This window comes from Fragaria vesca, linkage group LG6 (genome assembly GCF_000184155.1).
Source record: "Fragaria vesca subsp. vesca linkage group LG6, FraVesHawaii_1.0, whole genome shotgun sequence".
NCBI lineage: Eukaryota > Viridiplantae > Streptophyta > Magnoliopsida > Rosales > Rosaceae > Fragaria > Fragaria vesca.
In genome coordinates this window covers 37,489,024-37,503,094 of record NC_020496.1, presented here as the reverse complement: position 1 = coordinate 37,503,094, position 14,071 = coordinate 37,489,024, and the positions used below count along the sequence as shown (strand labels likewise).

Genomic DNA, 14,071 nt, shown 5'->3' with positions numbered 1-14,071 from the left:
TCTTTAACGATTTCCCCCAAAACCCAAACCGCCATTTCCAACTTCATTTCAGAACCCCAAAATCCTCATAAACCCAAAAACCAGTTTCCAATTTCGATTCAAACCAAAAACCCAACTCTTATTTCGAGTCAAAAGAAGCAGAGACCGGGTTTTTACCTGATCAGAAAGCAGAGCAGAGCTGTTGCATGGCTGGTGAGAGAGAGAAAGTGAAATGACTTTAGAGTCTGAAGAGAGCTTCAGATCCGATCGGAAAACAAGAAAGCAAAGACGACGAAAACCACAACAAGATGATGATGAAAAAAATAGTAATAAAATTTAGTTTGCTCTGTGGATTTTCGTCGCGTTGTGAGAGAAAGAAGAAGAAGAAGACGAAGAAGAAGACGAAGCAAAAGCAATTAAGCTTTGAAAGCCCGTCTTTGTTTCCGAGTGGGTTCCTTCTCTGCGATAAAGCTCAAGCTCTCTCTCTCTCTCTCTCTGCTCTTCTTCTTGTTCTTGTTTTTGTAAAATGGGGTTTTAGTGAGAGAGAGAGAGTCTGTTAGGGGGGTTGGGTTACCTTTTCTGCTTTGGGCGCTCCCACCTTTAATTATTTCGAGTTAATTGGTTTTCCTTTTTTGGTGACAATTTAATAATTGGGTATCATTTTACGGTTTCTTTTTTCGGTGCTAATCATTTTCAGTTTTTGTGTTGGGAAAATATGAAGTTAAGACAAGAGTGTGTGTGAAAGTAACCAAATTATAGAAGACTATTGTATGTGTAAATTAATTTGATGGTTTTATGTCAATACGATTTGAAGGTAAAATTAATTATAATACTGTCTAGATACGTCGTAACAAGATATTTATACATACGGTGTCACAAGTGTATTGAAACGGTAAGAAATATCATGAAAATTAGTTACTAGTATGATGGTGTGGGAGCTAGATTCTTGCCTTGAAGTTAGTGATATGCTATAACATGGTGATACTTTTCACTCTTCTTACCAAATTGTTGGATAACATATAGTTTTCACTCGTCTTACCACAATTTGTGAGTTAAGACATCAACTTGGTATGACATGCCTTATTTTATCTGATCATTCTACCTCTGAATGTATATAATTTGTATTATCTTGTTTTTAAATATTTTGTTTTTAAAATATATGAAAATCATAAATAGTATTGAGATTTAAATATATGACATCTACAGCGTTAGTTAGGTTAGTTAACTAACATGTCACAACTCGCTAAAAACATAATCAATTTCGAGGCTTTCTATGAACTCCCTAAAAGCAAGACTATCTCGTGATTTTGATCAATTGAAAAGTTGTGTGAATCAAACCACTAGAGAAAACAGCCATCACAAATCTATATTGATTATATTCTCTACTTAAACTTAACTCCATCCTCTAGTCTAAACCGATGTCTTTTTATACTTTAGATATAGGATGCTTATCCATTGTTCTCTTTTCATACATCAATTTGAATCACCTTGAAAAATCTAGTATATCCCTTCTCCAATAATACAAGTCTTGTAACCAAAAAAATAATAATCCAAGTCTCCCAAACAAGAGAAATAAGCAAACAATGAAAAGAATATCCCCATTTGGTTCTGAAATGACCTGTCGCGATCAAAGCCGGCTGACATGGCGGCAAATGATTGGCCAATCCCGTCAACCCTCCTCCCTATGTTTTCTTACACATCTCATTGGTCAGAACACCAAGATTCAGGGAGCACATGCAGGACTCAATTACCATTTTTCACCAATATTATTTAACGTTAATAAACACACATAATAACAATTTAACAACCTCATCTATTTTTTTAAATTCAATATTAATAGTAATCACATGGGAGGCTTAAGTAACCGCGCTACCCAAATTAGTTTTCATTAACTTCTTTCGCGGGCGCCACATGGACGCACGTGAACGTCGCCAGGTGCACGTGGCCGGCTGTCATGCCCGGCGCATGAAACCATGGTTACGCCTGCGGTGACCCAATTTTTAATTTTACCGGCTAATCACGAAGGGGCAGAGTCGTCTTTGCGCCCCGAAGTGTCTCAATCGGGTCACGAACCTCGGACATCCGGGCCCAAGACGCCACGCCGTTTGGGACCCACCACCGTCAGCACATGGAGAGCTTTTGGTGGGGTAGGGGTTCTGGTGCGAGGGAACACACGGTGGTTGGGTGGTCCTTGTGAGGGTGACCACATACGTGTAACATGTAACATGCTCTGAGCTGAGACAAGTGGGACCCGGTTTTTACCCACTCCCTTTGACCTGGAGTCGTGATTCGGGTCGGGGGAATCAGACCCGATTTTTTTGCAGGGGAAACTAATCACCGGGTATTTGACACGTGTAATCATTTGGGTGGAGGTTAGACAATATCACAACTGGTGGGACCGCTGTCACCTATAAACATGCATTTATTTTTACCAATCATTTTCTTCATTTTAACACCGTTAAAACTTATGTCACTAAACTAAATCGTCGCAACTTAAAAATGAACGGATAAAATCACCCTATTGAGCCATAGAACACATACCCCTCTCTCCTTTTTATTTTATTTTTCTTTCTCTATACATCATGGAGAACCAGCAAGTTGGCAAAGGGAAATGAGAAGGAAATACAAGAACTGCACAAGCAATTCATAATATTTCAACAGTGTGTGTGGAAGTGGAACTAACTTAAAGTAGAAGGACTCAAGATTGTTCTAGTAAATTATCCAAGTACAAATTCAAGACATATCTCGATGTCGACAAGACATCGAGCCTCTTCTCGCTTGGTTCGTACTTCCCCTTGCGAAGCTGGTACCTATGAGTTACAGCCGAGATTGTATAAGTTTGGCTTTCAATTGTCACAATCTCCCCACATTGCATGTTCTGCAGCACAGAAGTGGCAATAAGAATATACACAAGGTAAAATAAAAACATGGATACTCAGAAGATAGATCATGCCTCTAATCCCACTAGTCATATAGGGCCTGTGGATTCCCATGAAAGAACCAACAGAGTAATATAGACAACATGACAGACACAATGCCACTAATCATATTGGGCCTACCTAATAATCCCCATCAATGAAACAAGAGAGTAAGTAGTATGAGCAACATGACAGACATAAACAATTAGTGTTTGACTGTTGAGAGTTCATAATGTTTGAGGAAGCTTCTACTGCTGTTTCATGGTTTTCTGAACTCATGCATAGTGCTGTTGTTGGTTTTTTGAGTCAAATGGAATCCATCTTCTCCACAAAGAGTAAGGGATGGAGACTGGAAGATTCCGACAGGGTTCAAATTTCATATGGTTTTCAGCATTTGCTTAGCAGAAAAAGAGGACAGATCAATACGGAACTGGATTTCAATTTTAAGAACATAACACGAAACCAATAACTCAGATCATCCATGTGCTTCAAACTATTACCATGACCTGCAAACAAACATTCCTTTAGATCTCTTCAACCTAAACTGATATGTCAGGCAGTGCTTACTTATCTTACCATCTCTTCCTCGAGATGAGCTAAGTCATTCTTCAAATAGCTAAACTGCCTAAACGGTTACACACTTCTAATTCCTTTTCTGCACATCAGTTCCATCTGTTTGATGACAAGTCAAAAGGACTGAGACGAGAGAACCCAGCATAGCTAGATCTTCTCATTTACAGTGTCGAGGCATCAACTAGGTGTTTCGATTATTATTTTTCATTACTGTTATATTTTCTTATAGAGCTCAGTTACCATCTCAACTTTGAGTGAACCTAGGACTTTACTTTGAGACTCCCTCTCTCTACAGAAATTAGCACTCTCTCATCCTCTAAAGCTATTAAATTATTGCTCTCTTTCATGCTTAGTAAAGTTAGTCATGAATGATTCAAATCATAGCTATTGCTCATCTTCATTTCAACACTCATTCTGTCCAATAAATCATTCATGTCCTCGTAAGTTTTGAAAGGTAAGGAAGAGACAATTCTAAGACAGGAGCGATAAACTTGCACTAAAATGTTTCAAGCAAGACCCCCTTTAGCTCTACTCCTAGACCACATTTCCACAAGTTCTAAGGTCTTCGCATATAAAAATGCAGTTCCAAAACAGAATTAAGAAACTGAATAAAGAATTTAAAAGCTTAGATCTCAAAAGCTCCCAAAATGGGATGTATTTTGGTTCAATCTCCTATTCTTCTCTAACTACTAAAAAGGGTCTTTTGCCTACACCAATCTATCGGAATATGTGATCATGCCACCCCAAAGCAAAAGCAGTTACCAATTAACAACTCTTTCAAGTTTCAATACATCGATCAAGCAACTGCTACCAGATTAACAACTCTTACAAACTCCAGATTCCTACACTTGAAAAACTTCCTTCTAAAGCTATTCGGCACACGAAAGAAGCGACATCCTAGTCACTCCTCACCAGCATTCATGCTTGATAATCACACATTGTTTGAGTCCAAATCATGGTGGATTAAACATAGTGGATTACAGCCCACACGATAAACTAGGAAGAAGCATGTATGCACCCAATCCCAATCCCAATCTGTACCCAACTATTAGAACCCCTAAAGCTAATAAACAATTAGCATAAAACATGATTAAGGCCAACTATGAAAACACCAAAATCACAAAGCAAAATAATAATAATGAATATGAAACTATGAAGATGAGAAAGAGAGTTACAGAGGGGAAGCAACGGACGCCGAGGTTCTTGGGCGGAGGCGTAATTTCGATGACTTTGTAAGGGTCATAGTTATCTCTGCTCCTCTCTTTCTTTCTGCAACTCACCTGGAGCAGCTACCAAAATCGGAAACGGAGATTATTATCTAAACTAGAGAAATAAATGAGCAGCGGGAATTTATGTATTTCTGTATACCTTTGGATTTGGGCCGGTGACGAGGTTTAAGGAGACCATCGCCATTATTACGAGCTATGGTTCTCTCTGTCTCTGTGGCTGATAATTCAGACGAAGGAGCAGGAATGATGCCAGAAAAGTTGGAAGAGATAAAAGTGAGAACGAATGGTGGGCCCAATGCAAGACATAAAACTACTGATGCATGGTATTACCCGGACCAATAACACGTTATAAGTTCATCATTTTGAAGAGACGTTTGTATGCAAGAAGGAAAAACAGAAACAAGTATTGGATAAATTTAGGCTTCGCAAGAGTACGTACTATTTGTTACTCCACTGTCGTCGAAGAAGAAGAAGAATCTACAAGAAGATGAGATGTTGGTGGTCGAGGAGTAAAGAATGGTACTAACTAATCATGATCACTGGCGGAGGGAACTAAGGACCAGTGGAGGCCGTGCCCCCAGTGAATTTTGACAAATAGCAACCAAGGAAGAGTTGTGCCACAGTAAAAAAGAGACAAATCTAAGTTTAGCTGTGTAAAAAGAGTAACAGTCCCACAAAAAATAATAAGAAGCTTATGTACTTTACTCTAACCTAATATTGTATTGAGAAGCCCAATTATCAAAGCCTCGTGTATCGAAAAAAAACTATCAGTCTCCCGGTTACTGTGGCGTACTCTGGGTTTTCCTCTAAAATACCAGTTTTTTTTTTTTTGAAGATATACCTCAAATACCAGTGTTCAATAATTTTGCCCTCTGAGAAATATTTTTCTCCCTCCGCGCCACTGCTCATGATGAGTCTATATAAGACAGTGAAGCTGTGAAGATATATTAGACTAGCGGTGACTCAAAAAGAGTTGAAACAATTACTTGGATTACAAGAAAGATTAAATCTCAAAATGCTTTTCAGTGGAGCAATTGTTAAGTTCCTTGAAAATCAAGGTCGGGAAGGAGGGTTTCCGCAGATCAAAGCGGAAGGATACTACTGCTGACGAAAGTTGGAAACCAGATTCAGAGAGCTAGCATTTCCAGAACTATATATTCTTGATGATTTTATCTCTCTCCCTTGAGTCCCTGCTAATATATCTGGTGGCTTCAGTTAGTACTTAGTATGAGTCCGTATGATGACGATATCATACAGTCATACTTGCATGTTTTACTTTTACCGTACCCTTCTGAGTTAATTAAAGTTAACCTCAAAAAATGAAAATTTATTCACTTGTTCCCCACAGCTAAAATGAATGTCGATAGAAAATCTGAGTTCGACTTGGTACGTACCAATCACATCATTCATATGCATATAATTTGTGCAAATTATTATTGGTAGGTTTTCCATACGTACGTTTAACAATGCGTATTATGAATATGAGTTTCTAATACCATCCAGCTTGCATTGCTAGCAACATGATGAAGGTGTGACTAGAGTTGATAAGAACTACGAGTTGAATTTAAACAAGCACATCATTTGAACCAAATTAATATTGTTCAATCCCAACATGTTGTTGCATAGTCTTTTCTTTTTTGAATCTAAGAAGTCAGTTGTAGAGCTATCTCACCAAATAATTGTTTGGACTAACATAACATAGTCCTTTTAAGATATTGGAATAGATTAAAAGATTGTAATTTTTTCATGATTTGATCCAAACCAACATGTACTGTAGAGTTATAATCAAAATCAAACAACACAACATCACTATTCTCTCAAGAACAAAACAAATCAGCCCTAAATTTTCAGTATTGGGCTCGGTGCAAAAAACAACATAACATGTTACATGGCATCATGACAGAGATTCACCGGAAAGGAGAGAGAACTGTTGAGATCGTAAAAGAAAGAGAAATTAAAGAAAGAGAGGAGTGAAGGAAGAGAGATGATGTACGCCTCACCCATTTTTGTTCCAACCTAACAACGAAGCTAATTTCAAGTATGTGTGATTAATTAACCAACCACATAAGAACAATAATGGTAAAGTTTTGTTAGCCGAGCTTAAGTTCATGCAACCGGAGCCATCTTTCATCATTAAACGTACAATTAGAAGAAATGGTACCATGCACGAACTCAGATATTAGCATACCTAGTTGCAAACAAGCATTTCCTCTTGCTACAGAAATGAGCAATTTATCTATTAGAGAGCACAGAGCTTGTAAACGTACTCACTATCTCTAAAGAAATTAGTACTCCCTCGTCCTTTAAACCATTTAATTATTGCTCTTTTCATGCTTCAAGAGTTTAACCAAGTCATATCATTTGTTCATCTTCAAATTTCCAATGTGTAAAGTGTAAACTAAAGAGACATCCAAAAATTGATCGAGTAGCTAGCTACGGTTTTAATATTTCACTCCCATACCCACCACCGGCACTTCCATAACTCTGAGCAGCTGTTCCACTATATCCTCCATAGTCCATAACTACTGCCGGCCTCTAGAACCATAGGATTGATCTATTAACGAGAAAGGTCTCAGCTGGTACCCACCTTTAAACTAGACCCTGAAATTTGCTTCCTTTCTGGTTATGGTGAATTGGGTTTTGGAGCTTTGGGTTTTGATTTGTGAAGCGAATTTTTCTCTGGGTTTCACAAGAGGAGGAAGAAGAGAAGAAGCAATGGGAGGCTCTCAGGCAAAAAGGTGAGATTTTTATTTGGTTTTAGATTTTGAAGGGGCGTGTTGGGGTTCTGGTATTGATGCTTTTGTTGAGAGGGTTAGTGTTTAAGCTAAAAAGATTGGTGCTTTTTGATCAACTGTGTTGATTAATATCTGAACCTATTTGAATGTGAAATTTGCTCATACAGGTGTTATGTTACTGTTAGTATTAGAGTGAATCTGTTAGTTTTAGAGTGAACAAGGTTGAACTTCTGGCATAAGGGACTTCATATGAATCATTTTGTTGGAGAAATGTAACCTGCACTAAATTGTAGGGATTAGAAAAGACTGAAAGCAAGACATATGGAGAAATAAATGGTTGGTCGAAAACTGGTTTCTCCGTCAAGACATGATATGTAGACTCTCTTCTATTAACAACTCTCTTAGAGTTCAGATGAATGTGTATGTATTTTAAGGATGTTACAGCTCGAATGTTTTATTAGTTGCAGGATATGTATTTTTTTCCGGAAAGACGTCTATGGGAAATTCAGTTTACAAAATGCAATCTAAAGCCTCTATATGAAGAGGTATGCTAAAGCAGCTAAATATGTTAATCGGCTACAAGGATTGTTCTTTGTAGGTCTTAAGTTTAGCTGAATTTAGAGCTGAATAGAAGTTTCGCATAGACCGTGGTTAATGTTTATGTATCTCTAGCATTCGGTTTTGCTTCTTAGGCAGATGCAAAGGTTTTATTGCTTACTTTCGATCTTTGTAATTATGCAGGGGATGAGTTGATCTCACCATGCTTTTGCAAAGGCACCCAGCAGTTTGTGCATACATCCTGTCTTGATCACTGGCGCTCGGTTAAGGTAAATAACCTTTCTCTTTAGAGCATGTCATTTTGTGACTCTTTTTTCACTGGCATTTGGTGACTCGTTTCTCTCAAAGAGTGACGAAATGGTATTCAATGTTGTAATTGAACTTAATTCCCCCGGAACTTCGCTTTTCTCTTTCTAGGAAGGATTTGCTTTCTCACACTGCACCACTTGCAAAGCCCAATTTCATCTTCAAGTTGAATCCTATGAGGACAACTCTTGGCGTAAAATTAAGTTCAAATTTTTTTGTGGCAAAGGATGCTTTACTTGTATTTGTGGCTGTACAAACAGTTAAGTGATCGTCTTTTGCATTATGTTACGTGACGTGAAATGGTTTATACTGGATTGTAATAATACTTTCACATATTGTTGGGATTCTTATGTTAAGCATTCTTCTTTACCGTCCAGGGAATTACCGCAATTGGTGGCTTTGCATATTTGATGGACAAAGATGGTGGCTTCAGGAATTCATTCAGTGATGGTTGGGATCGTATATTGTCAAAGCACTCTATACCATTTTACTATTGCATAGGTAAACTCTTACAGAGACATTACCAAATCCTGCCAGATTCCCTCTTGGTATATTGTCAGGATATGGTTAGTTGCAGTGTTGCACACAGTGATTAGCTTTCCATGAACTTAGAAGAAATTTTCTAATCTGAAAACTACTTTGGATAATGTATCATTCCTAAGTATCTACCACATTTGATAGCATCGATAGCATCGACAGCAGTGTTATGACCCAATTTCAAGCCCAAAGGCCTTACCAAGAGCAGCTCTCCAAGTTTCAGGTACCCTCTCATCCCATTGCTCCTCATATTTATCCAAAATTGTAATCTTGGTATGCTAATTAATGGACCTTTGTCCGAAAAAGTGGAGTAACCTTTGTGATAATAGTAGCACAATTTGATCAACACTGAGATTGATAGACTATCCGCAAGTTTGATTTTTCGGGTTTCTGGGTAGGTTATGGTAGTTTGAAGCTGGTGGATTCTGCCCTTAATTTGTGAACTAGTATTGGAGTTTAATGGTGTGTGTGTGTGTGTGTGTCAGTTTGAATAGGTTATAGGAATCAATGTGGGAAGAAATGGTAAAGTTACAGATAGGAATCAAAGGTGCACAGAAAAATTGAATATGTTTGGCCTTTTGGGGGATCTAAAAGTACGAACTAAGATAAAAAGTGTCTTAATGTAGATAGGTGCTGCAGGAAACTTGCAATGCTGGAAGGTTTAATTTTCTCCCGAATAAAATCGGACCTCCTTGCTCTACTATTAGTGTCCATGGTTAGAACAAAACAATAGTAATATTACTTGATGAATTTGAGTACTTGTTTTGTGAATGGCTTGATCTTTGTGGTAATGTTAGTACAATTTGATCAAAACTGGGTTTGCTTGACTTCTATCCGGAAGTTCAATTTCGCGTTTCTGGTAATTTAAGCTGGTCGACTCCTGTTTGAACTTGTGAATTAGTGTTGGAGTTTTAATGGGGATATTGTTGGTTAATCACTTTGAGTAGGTTACGGGAATCAATCTGGGAAAAAATGGTAGAAAATTTAGATGGGAACTCAAAGTAGAAACTAGATAGAAGTGTCTTGGAAGGTATAATTTCCTCTGAGTAAAATTGGACCTCCTCCTTGCCCTCTATCCGCTTCCATAGTTATAACCTTTTGTTGGGTCTGTCCAAGGCAGTTCAAGTGTTTGAAGTGAGAGTTCATCAGATGCTTTTCTGCAGAAGATGTTGGATAAAACTTCTGCGTTTAAGAGTTTCATTTTTCTTAGAACTGAGAAGTGGATTGACCACCTGCTTAGAACAGACTCAACTACTATCTCGAACCAAACTTGCAAATTTTTAGACATGACGGAGCATTCGTTCTTAACTTTTTAGTTTGCTTAATTGCTCATACCACTGTTGAATACAAAGCAATTGTACCTGAAATGTGTGCAAAGCAATTATGAACTACGTAATCAAGGACCGTATAGAATTGAGATTGAAACTCTACACAACTACTTCACTCATTTGTCATGCAGTTCATAGAGATATATGTTTTGGCTAGAAATGGACTGAAGTGTAGTTGTAGTGAGAATGACTACTTATTCCCAGTTGAAATTACACAGCAAAAGGAATTACTAGTATTTTTTGGTCAATTCATCCATCTACATAAAGAATGCAAGCGCAGCGGAACCACCGAGCAATGGTGATAGCCAATTAGTCCTAGTGATAATGCCGTACTGACTACTATGAAAATAGAATTTTGTTACTGAGCAAATGTTTGAGAAGATAATCCGCCGGAATCAATGGGGTCCATATTGGTCCAGGAGCTACACCATTCACACGGATGCCTTTGTTCACTAGCTCAAGTGCCAGTCCCCTCACAAATGCTACAATGGCGACCTTGGTTGCTGTGTAAACAAGCAGGTTGGGATTTCCCTTGTATGTTGTGCAGATTATATTGCTGCCTTCTTTCATGTGCTTCAAAGCATGCCTTGCCATGAAGAAGTAAGCAAAGATGTTGGTTCTAAACACCCTTTCAATACGAGCCTCATCAATGCCTTGCACCGAGCTTGTACTGCTCAGCCGCATTGTTCACCAGAATATCAATGCGGTTGTACGCTTTCACCACCTCCTCCTCCACAACCCTCTTGCAATTCTATCAAGACCAAGATCAGCTGCAACTGCAATAGGGTCCTTAGCATCAGAAGTTTTCACCTACTTGATCATTTCAAGCGTTTCGCGTGCATCCTTGTCCTCCTGTCCCTTCACATAAGTGAAGGCCACAGTTGCACCTCCTGAGCAAAGTAATGACACACCGATCTTCCTATCCCGGAGTCTCCTCCGGTCACTAGTGCCACCTTTCCTTGGAGCTTGTTGAAGGGTTTGTAATCCGGGTTTGAGAACTGAGGGTTAGGGTCCATGGCATGTTCTTTTCCGGGCTGATCCTCTTGCTTTTAAGGAGGCATTTTCCTGCCATCAGAACCCGTTGTTGCAAAGACTCTTAGAGTAAGTACCCTTCTGTATTTGAGTGGGTGATCTTACAAAGTGAGAATTCGGTAGACACAAAAGGAAAGCTGACAAGGACCTGGGGTTTAAGGCTCTTATCCACCTCAAGTGGTTGCGTTGCTGGATTGACTAACCTGTGGAGAATCGATACTTATGTGGAACATGAGCTATTTTGAACCAATCCTCTAAGTTGACAGGGAAGACCTGATGATGCAGTCCTTGCTGCAGTGGATATAAGGCACCTCTAGCAAAAGATAACCAACTCCATATATATGTAGCCAATAGATTTCGATCTAATGGGGGAAACTTATCTTACTCTCAGTAGATGGAATGCGAGTTGGTAGATCTTTGTATATGTAAGTTAGGCATGTTTTGAATGTTACTTTGAGCTCGACGTCTCGGACAACAGCTCTGGCCGTTTGGTTCCACCGTGAATTTCAAACTCCATATATTACCTAACTTAACTGCCAAATTCAATATATGGTGCATACGATTGATGCTGATCGATGAGGTTTTGAGCAAGCTATTAACAAGTACAGCAGAAATACCAACTGATCGATGGAAATGGCTTTAGGCGGGTGCACTTGATAGCTTCAACAAGACCATTCATGGTCTGGGCGGATATATGTAGAAAGCTACCTAAGTGCTGCCTTATCCAGCCTTGGTACGAGTCCTTATGACAACACTAGTATGAGTCAGTTAATGGTACCATCTGAATTAGAATTAACCTCAGAATCCAAATTTGTTCACTTGAATCATCTGTTTCCCCCATCTGATCGAGATCGACTTGGTATGTACAAATCACATAGAACTGGTGCAAATTAGTCATTATTAGCAGGTTTCCAGACTTTTGAACAATACATGTTATGAACATGAGTTTTTGATACCTTCCATTTCGCATGCTAGCAATAATGCAATATCATGGAGGTGTGACGTTTTGTTAACAATGACGTTTTGTTTGCATACCTAGTTGCAAACAAGCATTCATTCTCTCTACAAAAATGAGCACTTTCTCTATTAGAGAGCAGAGAGCTTGTAAATGTATAACTGTATTTTGAGACTCGCTCCTCTCTCTAAAGAAATTAGTTCTCCCTCGTCTTCTAAACCTATTGAACTATTGCTCTCTTTCATGCTTAAAAAAGAGTTGAAGTCATAGATGATTCAAAATCAATTGCATCTTCAAATTATTTGGCTTAGAATTTTCCATACATGTCCAGTTCTGCATTTACTCTCTGATTGAGATATATCTGTTGCTAATTAAAGGTGCCATCCACTGCAACGACTGCGTCAAGTCTTCCCTATATCGATCTCTCCCATTTGCTGGAACAACCGTCGCGAATTCCAGAACTTCAACACCAGGTAGTATTGATGATGACAAGGTCCTTCTAAAATCCTTAGGAAAGATGAGAACACCGAGAATCATCTCTTTGGAGCTACCAAAGAAAATACGTCAGTTTAGGAAAATGTTCCCATGGCTGGTCGTCAAAGCTGGATGATTCCCCACCTCAAATGTCCCATAAACTGATGCGAGCCATTGTTAACTTTGAAGCTTCCAAAGAAAATGTAGACTTGATGTAGCCTTCGTAGCTAAAATAATCCAGATTTGGAGCATGGATTGTGCCATTTGTGCCCTTCACATCATGGTATCCATTCACATGAAACATATTCATGCGCCAATATACTTGAGAGTTGAGATTGTAGCATGCTATCAAGACCACGTACAACCTCAATAGGAGATTTTGGTGAAACGATCGACTATTACGGATTCCAGATTCAAAGTTTGGCGCACGAGATCGAGCTAAAGATGCCTTGCAATGCTTGAGAGATTCCAGATTTATAAATAGACCTTGCAATGGGAGGGTATCATGTCTTGTCTTCCCACATTAGATTTCGTCGACAACAAACTCGAGCAACAACAGACCACGGCTACCATGATTACATACCAACTAAATCATCCCCGATAAGAATGAAAACTAACCTAATCGTGAAGAAAAAAGAAAAATAACCCGATTATTAGTCGATTACGAGGAAGACATTACAAGTCTACCTTGGTAGCTAAACAAGATAGTAGAAGACATTAAAACTCTAATTGTCGACGAATATTATTGAATGGTAAGTGGAGCTGTGAGCTAGGGTTACTGATGACTAGCTCAAGCTAGAAGAGTTGAAACAATTACTGGAATATTACAAGAAAGATCCCATTTCAAACCACTCTTCAGTGGAGCAACTGTTAAGTTTTTCTTGACATCAAGATCGGAAAGGAGCTAGGGTTGCCGCTGATGGATCAAAGTAGAAGAAATACGTACAACTGCTGTCGAAGCTGGAAATCGTTTTAGAGAGCTCCAGAAGACCAATACTATATATTCTTGATGATTTTATCTCTCTCCCTAGTCCCTGCTAATATATTTGGCGTGGCTTCAGTTAGTATGAGTCCGTACGACAATATCATACAGCCATACTTGCATGTTTTACTTTTATCTTATGAGTTAATTAAAGTGATCAACCACAAAATGCAAACTTATTCACTTGATTCATTTGTTCCCCACAGCTAAAATGAATGTCAAGACCGACTTGGTACGTAGCAATTAATTACATGCATATAACTGGTGCAAATTATTAATTAATTATGAGTAGGATTTCCAAACGTAAAACAATGCATATTATGAACATGAGTTTCTTATACCATATCCATCTCGCATGCTAACAACACGATGTAGGTGTGACTAGATTTGATAAGAACTACAAATTGAATTTAAACAAGCACATCATTTAAAACAAATCAATACGGTTCATCCCAATTGCAAAGT

At 38.6% G+C, this 14,071-nt stretch overlaps 1 protein-coding gene, 1 non-coding gene and 1 pseudogene across 2 annotated transcripts; 1 reads left to right on the top strand and 2 right to left on the bottom strand.

Moving 5' to 3' along the window:
- Positions 1 to 2,502: 2,502 nt before the first annotated feature.
- Positions 2,503 to 4,883, bottom strand: LOC101302486. The gene is made up of 3 exons (XM_004306321.1): positions 4,839 to 4,883; positions 4,646 to 4,759; positions 2,503 to 2,857 (listed from the first exon to the last, which is right to left on the bottom strand). Exons 1-3 carry the CDS (start codon positions 4,881 to 4,883, stop codon positions 2,678 to 2,680), a joined length of 339 nt encoding a protein of 112 aa, XP_004306369.1. The 3' UTR covers positions 2,503 to 2,677.
- A 2,273-nt stretch (positions 4,884 to 7,156) lies between these two features.
- On the top strand, positions 7,157 to 8,939 carry LOC101304790. Its single transcript, XR_185082.1, has 4 exons — positions 7,157 to 7,437; positions 8,176 to 8,261; positions 8,410 to 8,557; positions 8,676 to 8,939. It is a non-coding gene; the product is annotated as an uncharacterized LOC101304790 (transcript).
- Positions 8,940 to 10,502: 1,563 nt separating this feature from the next.
- LOC101302197 lies at positions 10,503 to 11,712 on the bottom strand (annotated as a pseudogene).
- Positions 11,713 to 14,071: the final 2,359 nt, after the last annotated feature.